Source organism: Nicotiana sylvestris, chromosome 12, assembly GCF_000393655.2.
Source record: "Nicotiana sylvestris chromosome 12, ASM39365v2, whole genome shotgun sequence".
Taxonomy (NCBI): domain Eukaryota; kingdom Viridiplantae; phylum Streptophyta; class Magnoliopsida; order Solanales; family Solanaceae; genus Nicotiana; species Nicotiana sylvestris.
Genome location: NC_091068.1, coordinates 61,403,410 through 61,419,162, shown reverse-complemented (window position 1 = coordinate 61,419,162; position 15,753 = coordinate 61,403,410). Strand labels below are relative to the sequence as shown.

General features: G+C 42.4%; 1 protein-coding gene across 1 annotated transcript; it reads left to right on the top strand.

Moving 5' to 3' along the window:
* The first annotated feature begins 11,949 nt into the window (after nucleotides 1-11,949).
* Nucleotides 11,950-15,287, top strand: LOC138883112 (uncharacterized). Its single transcript, XM_070163772.1, has 6 exons — nucleotides 11,950-12,615; nucleotides 12,668-12,835; nucleotides 12,922-13,015; nucleotides 13,192-13,558; nucleotides 14,572-14,695; nucleotides 14,856-15,287. Exons 1-6 carry the CDS (start codon nucleotides 11,950-11,952, stop codon nucleotides 15,285-15,287), a joined length of 1,851 nt encoding a protein of 616 aa, XP_070019873.1.
* The last annotated feature ends 466 nt before the right edge of the window (nucleotides 15,288-15,753 follow it).

Below are 15,753 nucleotides of genomic sequence, written 5' to 3'. Positions count from 1 at the left end.
GGTCAATTGAAGCTTGAACCACAACGCGACTCCAAGACTGGACCCGAAATGGCTAAACTGCAATATGCCTAAGGGCACGACATAAATGCCACTATCGCCATCTATGCATGCATGCAGGAAAGAACTTGAGGGTCAATTGAAGCTCGAATCACACCGCGACTAGGAGAATGGACCCGAAATGGCTAAACTACAATATGCCTAATGGCACGGCATAACTGCCACTATCGCCAGCTGAGTGAGCCTCCAAGCCACCCACCAGTAAGGTCGACCGCCCTCGCAGGTGAGAGAAAACTTAAGGGTCAAACTAAAGCTCGAATCGCAATACGACTCGGAGACTAGACCCGAAATAGTCGAAACAAGAAGGCACCCAATGGCGAGAAATGAAGGCCACCATTGTCTGCCCATGTAGGCAGGAAAGAACTTAAAGTCTAGTTAAAAATCAAATTATAACGCGACTCGGAGACTGGATCCAAAACAATTGACCCCAAGGGCAAAAAGTGAAGACAATCACCATCTGCCTGCACAGGTACAACAGATCAAAGGGCAGGCAAGATCAAATAAAGGCCTGATTCAGAGACCTAGCCTAAAACAACAGGGTAAGACATAGAGGCCCCAACAGCTGCTCGCGTCAAGGATTACGCTTGAAAGCCCCCAGGCCTGCCTAATCTGCTCTGAACCCACAAGGATCCCACCAAAACACAGAAGCCAGACCGCCGAATTGAATGCAATAGGGGAAGAGATACATAAAAGCAAAATACAATGTGGCAAAATTTACACTCCACCCCTAAAGGGTTACGGCCTATCGGCCCTAGCCTCGCTTTTCGTGGCATCAGTAATGAGCAAACCGGTCATTATACCCGACCACCTTCACTCGAACGAATCTTACTAAAAAGGTGGAATCCCTGGCATGGGGCTCCTCAAAGCGCCTGCCCCAAGGATCCATGGCGAGTCGCCACTCCTTTATCATCCTCGGACCAGCTTAGTACTATACCAATCTGAGCACCGATTTTTCTTAATCTGAACTTTTGGGGAATCAAGCTACTTCTTCAAAATCACGTCCACTCAAATCGAAGCTCGAAGCCTGCATTTGATACTTCAAGTATTCCTAGCTCAAATGGCTTTGCTCCTAATATCAAAAAGTCAAAACACCAACCACAAGAAGACTTATGCCTCATCAAAAGTTTTTGTAATATGTGCTCTAATTTTTCACAAACCGCCAGTGCACCGACTCGATCCCTGTTTCCCGTAACCAAGAAGCCCAAGGGGCCTACCCTCGTCCAAGGCCCTCCAATGTATAGCCCCTTGATGGATCAACTCAAAGTATGGGTCCGTTTGAGCCTTACAAAGGGAAAACGCTATAAGAAAGAGAAGACCCGAGATACAGTGGAATCATGGTGAAACTTACCGTGAGGTAAAGACGACAAACTTACTCGACGATCAAGCACCTTCCTGATGGCCCAAACCTTGATGGCCTAAAGGAATCGATGCTCCAGAATCAAGGGCTTTAGGAACTCCAGGGTCGGATGATGCACCCTCCGCAAGAACGTGGGCCTATCTCGGCCCGATAAAAGCTCTTTCATGATTATGAAGCACATATCTCATCTATCTTCGTGCCCAGCCTTTGTCGTGCCCCAAATAAGCAGCTGCTAAGGGCATGATCCACAGGCATTACAAAATCAGTGAGTCCCGAGGACCCCCAGGTAGCGAAAGCAGCCTTATGATTGCATACGAAAGGGGCTCGAACGAGTCAACACCAATCAAAGGCACCGACCATCAGGACCGTCTTCGATCTCGAGGTAATGCTCAACCCCAAAAAACTTTGCTATAGTAAGAAAGCGCCTCAGTAGACCAACAATGCCTTCACCAAATTGGCGTTCAGCCTCAAGAGGCCTCTACCAAAGAAAGCTAGTTTACAAAGAAATGGGCATCCCTAACAAGCGCCCGTGCAAAATAGATTCCAGACAATGACCAGGACGGCCCGAACCACGGCCAGGCCTCCATTCAGAGATCGCTTCTAGGAAGTCACCAGCATTCCGAGACCACAAGTCCTCAGGAAAGCCTCTTCTCAAGGGCCATTATAAGGCTCGAAAACGTCATCCGCATTTTCATGCAGGAAAAGGGTCCCATCGAACCAAAGTTATTGTCCTAATTCGGGTCCGGTTCGAGGAATCACAAAATATCCCACGCAAAGCCGTTTTATCGATCAAAGGCCGGGGAAAATACTTAGAGCTAATATCATAGGTGGTGAAACAGGATCGTACACTCAAAGCTGCCAAAATTATAAAGAGATACAACAAGTGTCGAAGGAAGAAATCAAGAAGATGTCTTTGTATTTATACAATTGTTCATTTACAATGACCCTCGAGGGGTCCTTACATATGGTTACATTACATATGATTACAAAAGCCCACAGAGGTCCCTTACAAAAAGTGAAGAAGTGATACGCATATAATAGGAGCCTAAGGATCTAGCCTATTCATATTGCGTCTCTGTCATCATCCTCTCAAGCATATGACCTCAAAGACAATATAATACAAATTTGATCCCCTCGGGGACCACCTCCCAATCCTCCTAGAATGGCATATTCAAAAGGAAGGCAGGAGAGAAGTGCAAAATGATGAAGGAGAAGCCGGAAGAAAACGAGAAGTGGCTGGGTGAAAATTTTGGCTAGTACGAGCTCCGCCAGTACTGCCGTTTTGAAGCCACTTCTTGATACGTTGCCTTAGCCGGGAAGACAATAGCCGACAGAGATCACCGATACGCCTCCTTGGAATCTAAAATGGGTGCAACACGCCGAGCCGAAGGAGGAGGGTGAGCAGTAATGTATAATTCGAACCCCCTCTTGAGCAACAGTGCATAATCAAAGTACCCCCGGGGCCAGAGGAAATCGATCCCCTACTTCATCACCCTGGGCCAATGACAGCAAAAACAACAACAACAACAACAACAATAATAATAACAGCATCACAGCGGTACAACTCCGCCCGATCAAAAGAGGACCGAGGATTGGGCAATGGTACACATGGCGCAAACGCTTAAGGCCACAGACTACAAAATGATAAGATGGCAGAAATTCAAGATAGCGGGAAAGGAAGAAAATATGGATATCAAAGGAAATTTGGATAAAAGTCCAACCATGAAAAGCCCCATTTATAGGGAGAGCAAAGTAACCGACGGTGTTATTACTGCCCTCAAAAAACATAACAGCAGGCGCAATTAATGCGTTCATAGAAGCTTAAACGATATCAATAGAAGATCGAAGAATCACGACATTTTGGGTAATCCTGGAGAAGCGGGAAGGCAAAATGCCTCGACATCTGTAAAAAGGGAGCTGCACCATCAGCATGATGTCGTTATGGGGGATCGAAAAATGGAGTGTCAAAATCATTTCTTATCACTTTTCTCTAAGAAAGGTGGAGACTATCTGTATATGGTGAAATCTGGGAGACCGATTGAATACCTCAAAGGGTGACCCTGAAATTCCAGGATCTCGAGCCAGTCACTTCCCTCAAGATCGAGCGGTACCCCGCCAAGGATAATGTCGGCAAAACCCCCAGCAAATGCAGGGATCTATCGAGGAATGCATCCGGGGTTGATCAAGTCTATTAAAGCGGCTCGACGTCAGCCCACGCACGCATCACAGAGCTAGCCAGTTGTCCCATCCTATTTCTTGTATCACACAACATATCTTTACTAAGATTAGACTCCCGCCTGTTTCTATAAAAGGGGAGTCGCTAATACCTTGCAAGCGCAGAGCTCCAACCATTCTACTAAAAGTGCAATAATATTTTCTCTCTCTTTCTCCTCTCTAACTCGCTTGCCCTCACTGGCTTGAAGTCATTTAGCTTTGCTGTCTTCTTACATGTTCTTTGTTTACCACTTAATACTGTCTTGATGTTACCTTAATATCCATCGCTTTCTTACTTGTTCTTCAATATATGCCTTAATAGTAGCTATAAAGAGCCTTGTTTTATTATATCTTCAACTGTTATCGCATCCCCGACTATCCCCGGTAGCTCTAGCTCGATCCTGACTTCGACCTCGAGGTCCCTCACCGACCAAACCTATACTCTGGCAGCAGGCCCTCCAGTTTGATTATTACTTCTCTTTAGCTCATATTTAGTCTTTAAACTCCATATCATTAGCATCAACTGCTCTAACAACTAGCTGGGGAATAGATCACGTATTTTTAGAATCCCATTTACAAATTTAATTGTTGTTACCATTTTCACGGTAAACAGTCACTTTTTAGATTTTTTTAGCATTTTAATTGGTTTATAAGTTCAGGGTTGTTTCATTTTGTTTTCCTTCCCTCTATGTTTTACTTTCAGCATATTAGGAACTAGTCTTAAATGCACATAGTAAATGTTTGTTCTAAGTATGGATTGTATTGGGACATTTGAGCATCAAGGTCCATGTGGGGAGCCTGCCTTACGGCTTCGATTGTTTTTTTTATGTTCTGTTAATTCAGAGAATAGTGGCTACATATTTTAGTTGTACTGATGATTAGTCCTCAAAGAATTTCAATAGTCAATGCATTCCAAGTTTAGAATTATTGTTTAAAGCTAGAATGGTTGTTTAGCATATGTGAAAGCATGAATAGTCATAGGCCAAATGTTCAGTTTTTTTTCAAGTGTTGTAACACCTATTAATTCCCTAAATAGAGTGTTTCATTGTAGTACCAAGGTAAACAAAATCTGGATTATGATTTTAGTGTTGTGATGCAGTTCAATATGATCATGTGTTAGTAATTAGATCGGTTTCTAATTAATCTTGTTATCCCTCTGGTGTATGAATCAATTGTGTGTTGGAAATTGATTGTTCAGTAATTGTTGAGTTCGATTTTATGGCTGGCCCATTTTTGTGGCATGTATCGTGGGCTGATGGAAATGTATCATGCTCATTTTTTTGGCCCAAATAAACCGCAGGAAGGACTGGCCATCCATTCCAAGGCATGGGTTCAGTTTCGAATTCGAGGCCAATATGTTCCTTTTGTTTAAAACATCGGCTGGTCCACAATTAGTTTTATTTTGTTTAATGTAATTGGGACTGTTAATATATCTCAATGCTTTAGATTGTTTTTTTTAGGTAGATTAATCAAGGACTTTACAATCCTCTAATTGAACGTAGTAGACTGGGTGTGCCATCTTAATCACTCATGGCCCTCACAAATATTATAATTACTTGCTAAAAGTGAACACTCGTAGAAAAACCTTTAGGCGCGTTTAAAATACAATTGTGATTGTGTACACGTTCGCGTGACATGATTACAATTCTAAAATCCAATTCGGAGTATGCATTCGCGCAACTTCGAACAAATTTTCTTAAAAATGAATTTGTTTTAATAGGCCACTCATTAATTGTAGTTCTTTAGGCCGAGGTGTGCCATCCATTATTGAATCCATATGGCCCTCATATTAATCTTATAAATTAGATATAAAGATGACAAATGTTCGTAGTTTGCATTAGGCACGTTTAATATATTATTGTGATTGTGGACATATTCGCGTGACATGATTACTATTTCTAAAAACAAAAGCGGAGTATGTGTTCGCGCAACTTCAGTCGAACTCTCTTAATAACATTAAAGCGTTATTAATTGTGGACACATTCGCGTGACAGTTTTGAAGCGCCAAACAAATGGGTACGCATACGCGTGACCCATATCAGAATAATTTCTTAATGAAAAAAGGCAAATGCACATAGGTTCTAAAATAAGTAATTAGACAATTTAACAAGCCATGTATGATCAAGGCGACCGTGCTAGAACCACGAAACTCGGGAATGCCTAACACCTTCTCCCGGGTTAACAGAATTCCTTACCCGAATTTCTGTGTTCGCAGACCGCAAATGGAGTCAACTTCCTCAATTCGGGATTTTAAACTGGTGACTTGGGACACCATAATTATCCCAAGTGGCGACTATGATTTAATATAAATAATCCAGTTTCGATTATTGTCACTTCAATTGGAAAAACTCCCTTATCCCCTTTCGGGGTAGAAAAAGGAGGTGTGACAGCTCTGGCGGCTCTGCAGGAAAAGGGAACCCAGAACCTCTGGTTCAGGGCTCAAGAATTCGAGCTTGTTCTATGATTTTTTCTTGGCTTTATTTATTGTTCATAATATCGTATTTGTAGACCTAATGTGCTAAATGTCGTCTATTCATTGCTTTGATATTATTTGAATTGTATATAACTATCTTCTTACGCCACACCTATGAGTCTTCTAAAAATGGTGCACACGTTCGCGTGGCCCGCTTTTTCTGTAGAAGATATACCAAATAGAACGAGGCTAGGCTAGCAACAAGGCCGAGTAGACTTCAGTGCTCCCAGTATGTTGCCCCCTCTTCGGCTCGAGTTGTCCGCTCGGGTAAGCCAGGTCAATAACACAACCCTAGGTTTGAACCTAGAAAAATATAGCCTCATGCCGGATACCTAGTAGGAATGTTTGTTTGCATCATGTGCATTTGACTTAGGGACTCACCACAGGGGTTGGGTTCGTTTATGACAGGTGTACCCAAAATAACAGACCATCCTGACGCATCCTATGTGCTATGTGAACATTTATTTTTTTCTGCCTGCATGCTGACCGGTTAGGGAAAAATAAATCAAAAGAAAATCCAAGAGTGATATAGGGAAGGAACTAAATCCCGGTTCTGAAAAATCCCCGATATTTGGAAATATCCCGAAACTCTGCCAAAATATTTCAAAAGAGAAAAAAAAAGTCATTTCAAAAGAGTCAATATTGTATCCCTTTCAAGAGTGTTAAAAACTGATCGAACTATGCTGGTTTGATTCTCACTGGATGTAGGATACGTAGGCAACCTACATAAGGTTCGGCCTTATTTTTCGAAAAAAAAATAAAAAGAGACTAAATGGTCAAATAAATGTAGTTTGGGGTTTTGGTCAAAAATAAGCCGATCCAGCTTAGGTAATGTCTTAAGCCATTCTTGATGACATAGCCTTAGAGTATCTTCAGTTGCCGAAGGGTTATTTTCGTAAAAGAATGGACAAATATGTCGATGAAGTGTCAATTTTTCCATAGAGTAGTCCTCCCCATACTTAAAATTTATTTATAATTGGGAAGGGGCCACAATTGCAAAACGACCATTTTTGCTAAAATTAGCATATAGGGGAAGGAATCATGGTCCATTGATTTTTCTTTTAGAAATGGAAAAACCTGTTTTACAAAAAGGGTCCACCGGAGTCAAACCTAAATTTAATCTCCCACAGGTACAAATGAACAATGCCCAGAACCCGTCATAAGTGGTCATAAAACATGCTCAGTTGCAGTTGCTTATGTGGTGAAATGATCTAGATGAAGATTATCAGAAATGGGTGAAAAAACAGTTGGGTGTCCTTATAAACATTTGGGAAATCAAACCACGGGAAGATCTAATCAAGGCTTTGGTAACTTTTGGGGACCCTGTCCACAATGTTTTTCGTTTCTCGGACTTTGAGATCACCCCTACTTTGGAGGAAATGGCCGGGTATGTTGAATTTGGCCGGGATTTGAGGAAACAACACCTTATATTTCCAAGGGCTCCTTCTATGCACAAGTTCTTTGACCTCCAGAATATCAGTAAACAGATGAAGAAGACCCATGTAAGCAAATGGTGTTGTTCTTTCCACTTCTTGTACTTCAGGTTCGGGCACTCATCTAGGTTCGAAACACATGATTAGGGTTTGAGCAACAAACAAGATAGGAGCCTTTGGCAAATTCATCGTCGGTTCGCTTTTATTGTGGCATTTTTGGGGATCATGGTCTTTCCAAATGCGGAAGGGACAGTGGATACTCGTATGGCTAGAATTGTACAAATCCTCACTACCAAGGAAGATCATACACTTGTCCCGTTAGTGCTGGCAGACATTTATCGAGCATTGACATTATGCAAAGCTGGGGCTCAATTCTTTGAAGGTTGCAATATTCTTCTACAAATGTGGTTGATCGAGCATCTTCGCTATCACCCCAAATTCATGAGTTATGGTTCAAGCCCGGATAACTTCATTAAGAGTTATGAGGAAATAGTGAAAGACTACAATGTGCTAGAAGGGTTTGAAGCCTGGGTCTCCCACTTGAAGGCTCTCAAAGCAAGTCAGGTCGAGTGGACTATAGGGTGGCTCCCGATGACAGAATCCATATACATGACGGCTACCAAGGGTTACCTTAGATTGATGGGTGTGAGGAGTATCCATCCATATTCACCGTAGAGGGTCTTAAGGTAGTTAGGATGATATCATATTATGCCCGAAGATGAAGATCTAACAACCCAGGTCATTGAGATGCATCCAGAAGTTGCATTGCCCTATACCTTAGTTCAGCGGGATTGGAATGACTGCCAGTAACTGAAAAATGGAACCCAGGTACCGGATGTTGCAAAGGGGGAAGTGGATCCAAATTATGCCATATGGTTTGAGAAAAGGTCTTGTGTAAACAAAGAACCAGAGCCTGAGCCCAAGCCCGAGACCGAGCTCGAGCCCGAGAGGCCTGCCAAAAGACCTCATGTTCAAGCTTTTGATGATACAATCCAAGAAAGGTTGGCCAGGGGAGAGAAGGAGAAAAAATATCAAGCTGCGATTCACATAAAGGAAGAGAAGCTGAGAAACATGGAATTCAATAATGATCTCCAAGCACAAGAGACTGAAGGTGAAAGAAGAAGGTTGGCCCAAGAGAATGAAGCTCTCCGAGCCCAAGTTCGAAAAATGAGAATAGCAGCTGAGAACCCGGGCAGAAGCAGAAAAAATGAAAAGCTCATCTATAGCCTTACGCAAAAAGTACGTGATTCTAAGGATGATTTGCAAAAGACTAAAGCGGAGCTAGCAAATGCCCGGGCTAAGTTAGCTAGTAATGCGGAGGGATGGGCTAATTTTGTTCGGCAACTGAAGGAGAAGTATGACAAGCGAATGGTGAGTATAAAGAAAAAGGTCAATGTCCGTGAGAATGAAATGGCCAAGCAGGCGAGAGATTTCAAAGAAGAAAGGGAGCACTGCTATGCCCTGATGTCACAGCTAGAGAAAGACCTGCATCAGCTTCAAGAGCAAAATCATACACCCGAACACGTTTTGGATGCCAGATCTCAGCAGATCAGATGATTGCATCAGGAGAAAGGGTTAGGGAGATTGAGTACTACATTGTGATGCAGTGCAACGAGTGTGAAGACATGACCGGGTCCATGTTCTTCGCTTCAGTTATGATTTTTGTCCGATAGATTATGGATGACTTGTTTCGCCTCCAAGAAGATATGGCGCAAAGGCCCGCAACAAGGCCAACTGGAGAAATAGTTGAGGCACTTATGTATTCTTGACTTTGTTTGTTCAAGTCTGTATTTTGTTAGATCATTATCAAGTCTGTATTGTCAGTTTCTTCTAAGTTTGTTAGTTCACTTTCGAGTCTGTATTTTCATTTTTCTTTTAAAGTTGTTGGTCCACACATCGAGTTTGTCAGTCTTTATGTTTAACTCTGCAGGGAAAGTTCTCGTAATCAAGATGTTTTATTTGATTTTATGAAAATTTGAAAACCCCAAAAAATGTTTTTTATTATTTTATTTTATTTTCGCACGTGTTCCTAGAACTATGCTTGGTTTGATTCATGCGGCGTCATGATACGTAGGTAATCTCCATAGGATTCGATCATAATCGTGAAATAAAAAAAGAAAAAAGGAGAGGAGAGAAAACAAGAAAAATCTGTGGAAAAGAAACAATGGCAAAACAAGAGAGGGAAAAATGAGAGAATAAAAGAATAGAGACAAGAATCAAGCAAAGAAAAGCAGGAATGAAAAAGAGAGAGGCAGAAATTGCAAATTGAAAATTAGTGAAAGATGGGATGACACAAGCGGATGTTCAAATACATAATAGAAATGGTTAATTGCTTAAGTGCATTGCATCCCAAATGTGTGGTTGCCAATCTGTTAAGCTCTAATCGCTAATGAGCTTGCTTCTTGCCATCAAGTACAGACAGGTGGGTAGTTTGTTTGGCATTCTGGCAACTCACCCATACAACAATCGGTCCAAAGACAAGTTGCTCATGGCTGGCCAAGAACTGGATGCAAGTGTTATTGATCCGTCAAGGGAGGGGGAAGAGTCCGATGTTAATCTGAAAAAGGAGTTACATAAGTTGAAACACCAAATGGCAAAGATGTACCAGGCATGGATGAAAGGGCATCCAACACCATCGTACCCCACCAACCCTGCTTTCATCCCTCCACTGGCTCAATCACAAGAACCACCCACTATTAATTCATCTCCAGGCTTTCCCCATTACCACCATTACCAAGGCACCACTTCCCAAACCCTACAAGCACCACGAGCTAAACTGATCATATACCCCTCCTCCACCAGCCACCCCTATTTTCGTGGCACCACCACCCGCTACACTTCATTGATCCTCCAGCGAGCCATTATTCTAGACCCAAGATAAACAATACTATCCCCCTGGAGCCTACTTTCAAGGCCCCAAATCATTACTCTTACACTTCCCGTTTCGACCTCCCTGTCGAGACTGAGAAACCACCTAAAAACCCAGAGCAGGAGGAGATGTTTAGGAAGGTAAGAAGCCTCGAACAGTCATTCAGAAATATGCAGGGATTAGGAGTCCAGGTGAGTGTAGCCTACAAAGTTTTGTGTCTATTTCCCGATGTTTAGTTGCCTATGGGATTCAAGATGCCAAAATTCGATCTATATGATGGGCACGAAGACCGATGGCCAACTTGAGGGGATTTTGCATTAAAATGATATGAGCTGATGGGAAAGATGATCTATTGATGGCTTACTTTAGCCAAAGTCTAAGTGGCGTAGCATTAGAGTGGTACACTTGTCAAGATCACAACAGATGGTATACCTGGGATGATTTGGCCCTAGAATTCGCTTGTCATTTCCAATACAACATCGAGATTGTTCCAGATCGTTTGTGTTTGACTAAGATTTATAAGAAGCCTAGTGAAAGTTTTAGAGAATATGGTTTTTGCTGGAGAGAACAAGCGGCAAGAGTCAACCCTCCGATGGAGGAGAGCGAATTGGTAGAGTACTTTCTGCAGGCTCTGGAGCCTACTTACTTTGGCCATCTGATATCGGTCATAGGCAAGTCTTTCAACGAGGTAGTGAAGATGAGTGGTATGGTGGAAAAAAGGCTTAAATCAAGAAAAATCATGAGCTACTCGGCCATAAAAGCCACTACTCAAGCCATTAAGAATGGTACTGGAGGGGTGATCGGAAAGAAGAAGAAAGAAGATGTGGCAACAGTTAATTTAGGATCGTGGTTTGGACCGAGGGGCCCATCACACCATTATACCCAGCCTCGACCCCATCACCGAACCTACACCCAAACCCCATATAATCCACCCTAGCATTACTTCCCATCTCCAGACCATCAGATTTCTGTCCACCACGCCTAGACATATACTCAACCTCCTGCATACTCACAATAGCGTGCCCCAGCCCCACAAAACAACTATCTAGCTCCACAAAAGGATTACCCACCCCTACGAGCTTACCGAAATCCTGCCGGTCCAGGTTTTCGACCCAATCCATTGTTAAAAAATGAGAGGATGCAGCGGAAGAAAACTTTCACCTCGTTGGGGGAGTCTTATACTAGTTTGTTCCATAGATTGAGGCAACTGGTATGTTGAGGCCAATTAAGTCGAAATTGCCAAACCCTCCTCTAAAGAATCTTGATTACTCCTTGAGCTGTGGACATTGTTATGGTACTCCGGGGCATGATATGGAGAAGTACTAGCACTTGAAAAATGTCGTCCAGGAGCTCATTGACACAAACTGGAATGAAGTCCATTCTCGAGAGGCACCCAACATCAACCAGAACCCATTGCCAACCCATGAGGGAACAAACATGATCGAGATAGTACACAGGGGGTTAGCCTAAGAAGCCTTCACAGTCCATTATGATGGTTCGGTCTAGTGAGATAAAGCCAGTCAAAAAACCAACGATTTAAGGATCAATGATAAAGTTGAGCATAACAAATGGTGAGCCATCTGTGGTAGTTAATAAAATATCCCCAAGTGATGTTATAGCACAACAAGAAAAGTCAAAAGTGGTCGCGTCAGGGTTGGCAAACAAGCCTATCATAATTGTAGAGGGTGCCCGTACGGATCCTGTCATCATCAAGCCTGTAACCCAGTTGCCGGTAATCAACACCAAGGCTATCCCATGGAACTACGAATGGGTGATAGTGACCTATAAGGGAAAGGAAGTGAAAGAAGAAGTCAATGTGACCCGGGGATTAACTCGCTTAGGGAGATGTTTTGCCCCGGAAGAGTTAAGGAAAGCTAAAACACCCAGAGATAATCCAGTTCTAGTAAAGAAATTAGTCACTGAAAAAGAGGCGGAGGAGTTCTTGAGGAAAATAAAGGTACAAGATTATTCCATCGTGGAGCAGATAAGAAAGATGCTTTCTCAGATTTCCTTGTTATTATTGTTGATCAATTCAAACGAGCATCGTCGGGCCCTGATAAAAATTCTAAACGAGGGTCATGTCCCCAACAAAATCTCGGTGAACCATCTGGAAAAGATCGCCAACAAAATATTTGAGGCAAATAGGGTCACTTTCTCCGATGATGAGTTGCCAGTTAAAGGCACTGAACATAACAAAGCTCTCTATCTTACGGTAAAATGTAAAATTCTATGGTCATCAGTGTGTTAGTTGACAATGGTTCCAGTGCAAACATTTGCCTCTCTCTACTATGAACAAGTTAAAAATTGATGGTGAGAGGATTCACAAGAACAACATATGCGTCCGAGGTTTTGATGGTGGAGGGAAAGACTCGGTTGGTGATATAGTTCTTGAATTGAAAATAGGGCCGGTGGAATTCACCATGGAGTTCCAGGTACTGAACGTAGCTGTCTCTTACAATTTGATATTAGGTCGCCTTGGATACATGCTGCCAAAGCAGTCCCATCCACTTTGCACTAGATGGTCATGTTCGAATGCGATAGACAGGAGATCGTCGTGCATGGTGAGGAGAATTTATGTGGTCACAGTGACGCCTCCATCCTATTCATCAAGGGTAAAGATGACAAAGGGCCATGGGTCTATTAGGTTTTTGAAACAGTGCCGATCGAGAAGGTTGTAGAAGGGAAATGTATTCCAACCCCAAAGATAGCCTCTACATCCGTCATGGTGGCCTCTGAAATGTTGAAAAATGGCTTTGTGCTAGGTAAAGGTCAGGATGCATCTTTGTAGGGTATCATACGCCAGTGTCCCTCCCTGAAAATTTGGGAACATTCGGTCTTGGATTCAAACCCACAGCGACATATTTGAAAAGGGCTAAAAGGTTGAAACCGAAGGCGTGGGCACTTCCAAAGCTTGTCCCGCGTCTCTCCGGGTCTTTTGTCAAGCTAGGTGCCAGGAAACGCCTAGTGACGACAATTCCAAGTTCTGTGGTTGACATTGATGAAGAGTTAATTGAAACGTTCCAGAGGTTGTTTGATGATGTGAACATGGTAGAATTTGGAGAAGGTTCTAGCGAAGCAGAAATACAGTTCGTCGGGCCGAATGTAAAGCTTAACAATTGGAAGGCTACTCCTCTCCCTACTCAGAAGGAGTCTTGGTAGTTTATTTTGTTTTCCTTTCTATTTCTGTAATTCCAGGGTTGTGACCCAGATTTTTATTTTCCGCTTGTTGATGTACAAACCATGTTATCCTTTATTTTCAATGAAATGCAATTTCCCTTTTCCATTATGCATGATAGTTTTGTTTTTGTTTTCTTTTCTTCTCTGTACAATTTTTTTATGCTGGTTTCAATGACATGACATTCATGAGGAATCTTCGGCCAAGTCTTAAAAGTCAATCTAATTCTGAAATAATAATCCAAGAAATAGAGTGTGATGATGAATCAGAATACGATGAGGATGAGGCCTTTGAAGAGATTAGTAAGGAACTAAATCATTTTGAGGAAAAACCCAAGCCTAATCTGAATGATACGGAAGCAATCAATCTAGGGGACCCAGATAATGTCAGAGAAACTAAGATAAGTTTCCATTTTTTGAGTATAAGGATATTTTTGCATCGTTGTATGATGACATGCCGAGTTCGAGTACCGACCTAGTGGTCCACAAATTGGCAATTGGTCCAGCATTCCCTCCCGTCAATTAAGAAAGTTCAAAACTGACATGAGTGTGAAGATTAAAGAAGAAGTCACAAAGCAGCTTGATGCAAAGGTCATTCGAGTCACGCGGTATTCCATGTGGTTAGCCAATGTTGTGCATGTGCCAAAGAAAGATGGTAAGACCAGAGTGTGTGTTGATTACCATGACCTCAACAAAGCAAGTACAAAGGACAACTTCCCACTACCAAATATCCACATTTTGATTGATAACTGTGCCAAGCATGAGATTGGGTCCTTTGTGGACTGCTATGCGGGGTATCATCAGATTTTAATGGATGAGGAAGATGCGAAAAAGATGTATTCATCACGTCGTGGGGAACATATTGCTACCGAGTCATGCCTTTTGGTTTGAAAAACACTGGGGCAACATACATGAGGGCAATGACTACCATATTCCTAGACATGATACACAAGGATATTAATGTTTACATAGATGATATGATTATAAACTCCAGGAAGCAGCCTGACCATGTCAAAGATTTGAGAAATTTTTTCCATAGGCTCCGCATGTACAATCTCAAGCTCAACCCTGCAAAGTGTGCATTTGGTGTTCCATCTAGGAAACTATTGGGGTTCATAGTCAGCCGGCCGGGCATTGAGTTGGATCCTTCAAAAATCAAAGCTATCCAGGAGTTACCACCACCAAAGAACAAGACCGAGATGGAGTCTGTTAGGGAGGCTGAACTACATCAGCAGGTTCATTTCTCAGCTCATGACAACTTGTGAGCCCATCTTTAAGTTGCTAAAGAAGGATATTGCGGTTAAATGGACTGATGAGTTCCAGGAAGCATTTGATAAGATTGAAGAGTATTTGTCGAACCCACCTGTGTTGGTCCCGCCGGAGCCTGGGAGACCTTTGATTATTTATTTGAGAGTCCTGGATAACTCATTCGGTTGTGTGTTGGGTCAGCATGACATCACGGGCAGGAAAGAGCAAGCCATCTATTATCTCAGCAAGAAGTTCACATCTTATGATGTTAAGTATACTCCCCTTGAGAGGACACTTTATGCCGTGACTTGGGTAGCACAGAAGTTGAAGTATTATTTCTCATCCTACACTACTTACCTCATTTCCTGTCTGGATCCGTTAAAGTATATCTTTCAGAAGCCGAAGCCCACAGGAAGGCTTGCAAAGTGGCAGATTTGGCTCATACAGACATTATATATGTGACTCGGATGGGGATGAAAGCCCAAGTTTTGGCCGATCACTTGGTTGAGAACCTGATGGATGAAGAATATGATCCTTTGAAGACTTATTTTCCTAATGAAGAGGTAATGCATATTGACGAGGTCAAGAAGGACAAAAAGCCCAGTTGGAAACTCTTTTTTTATAGAGCTGCTAATATAAAAGGTGTTGGAATAGGAGTTGTACTCATTTCTAAAATAGGACATCACTACCCTATCACTACCCAACTTCATTTCTACTATACCAACAACATAGCCGAATATGAAGCGTGCATTTTGGGTTTGAGGTTAGCTGTGGACATGGAGTCCAAGAAGTGCTAGTTTTTGGAGATTTAGATCTGTTAGTGCACCAGATTCAGGGGGAATGGGAGACTCGAGATTTGAAGCTCATACCATACCGACAATGTCTATAGGATCTCTATCAGTGGTTTAGATTAGTAGAGTTCAGGCAT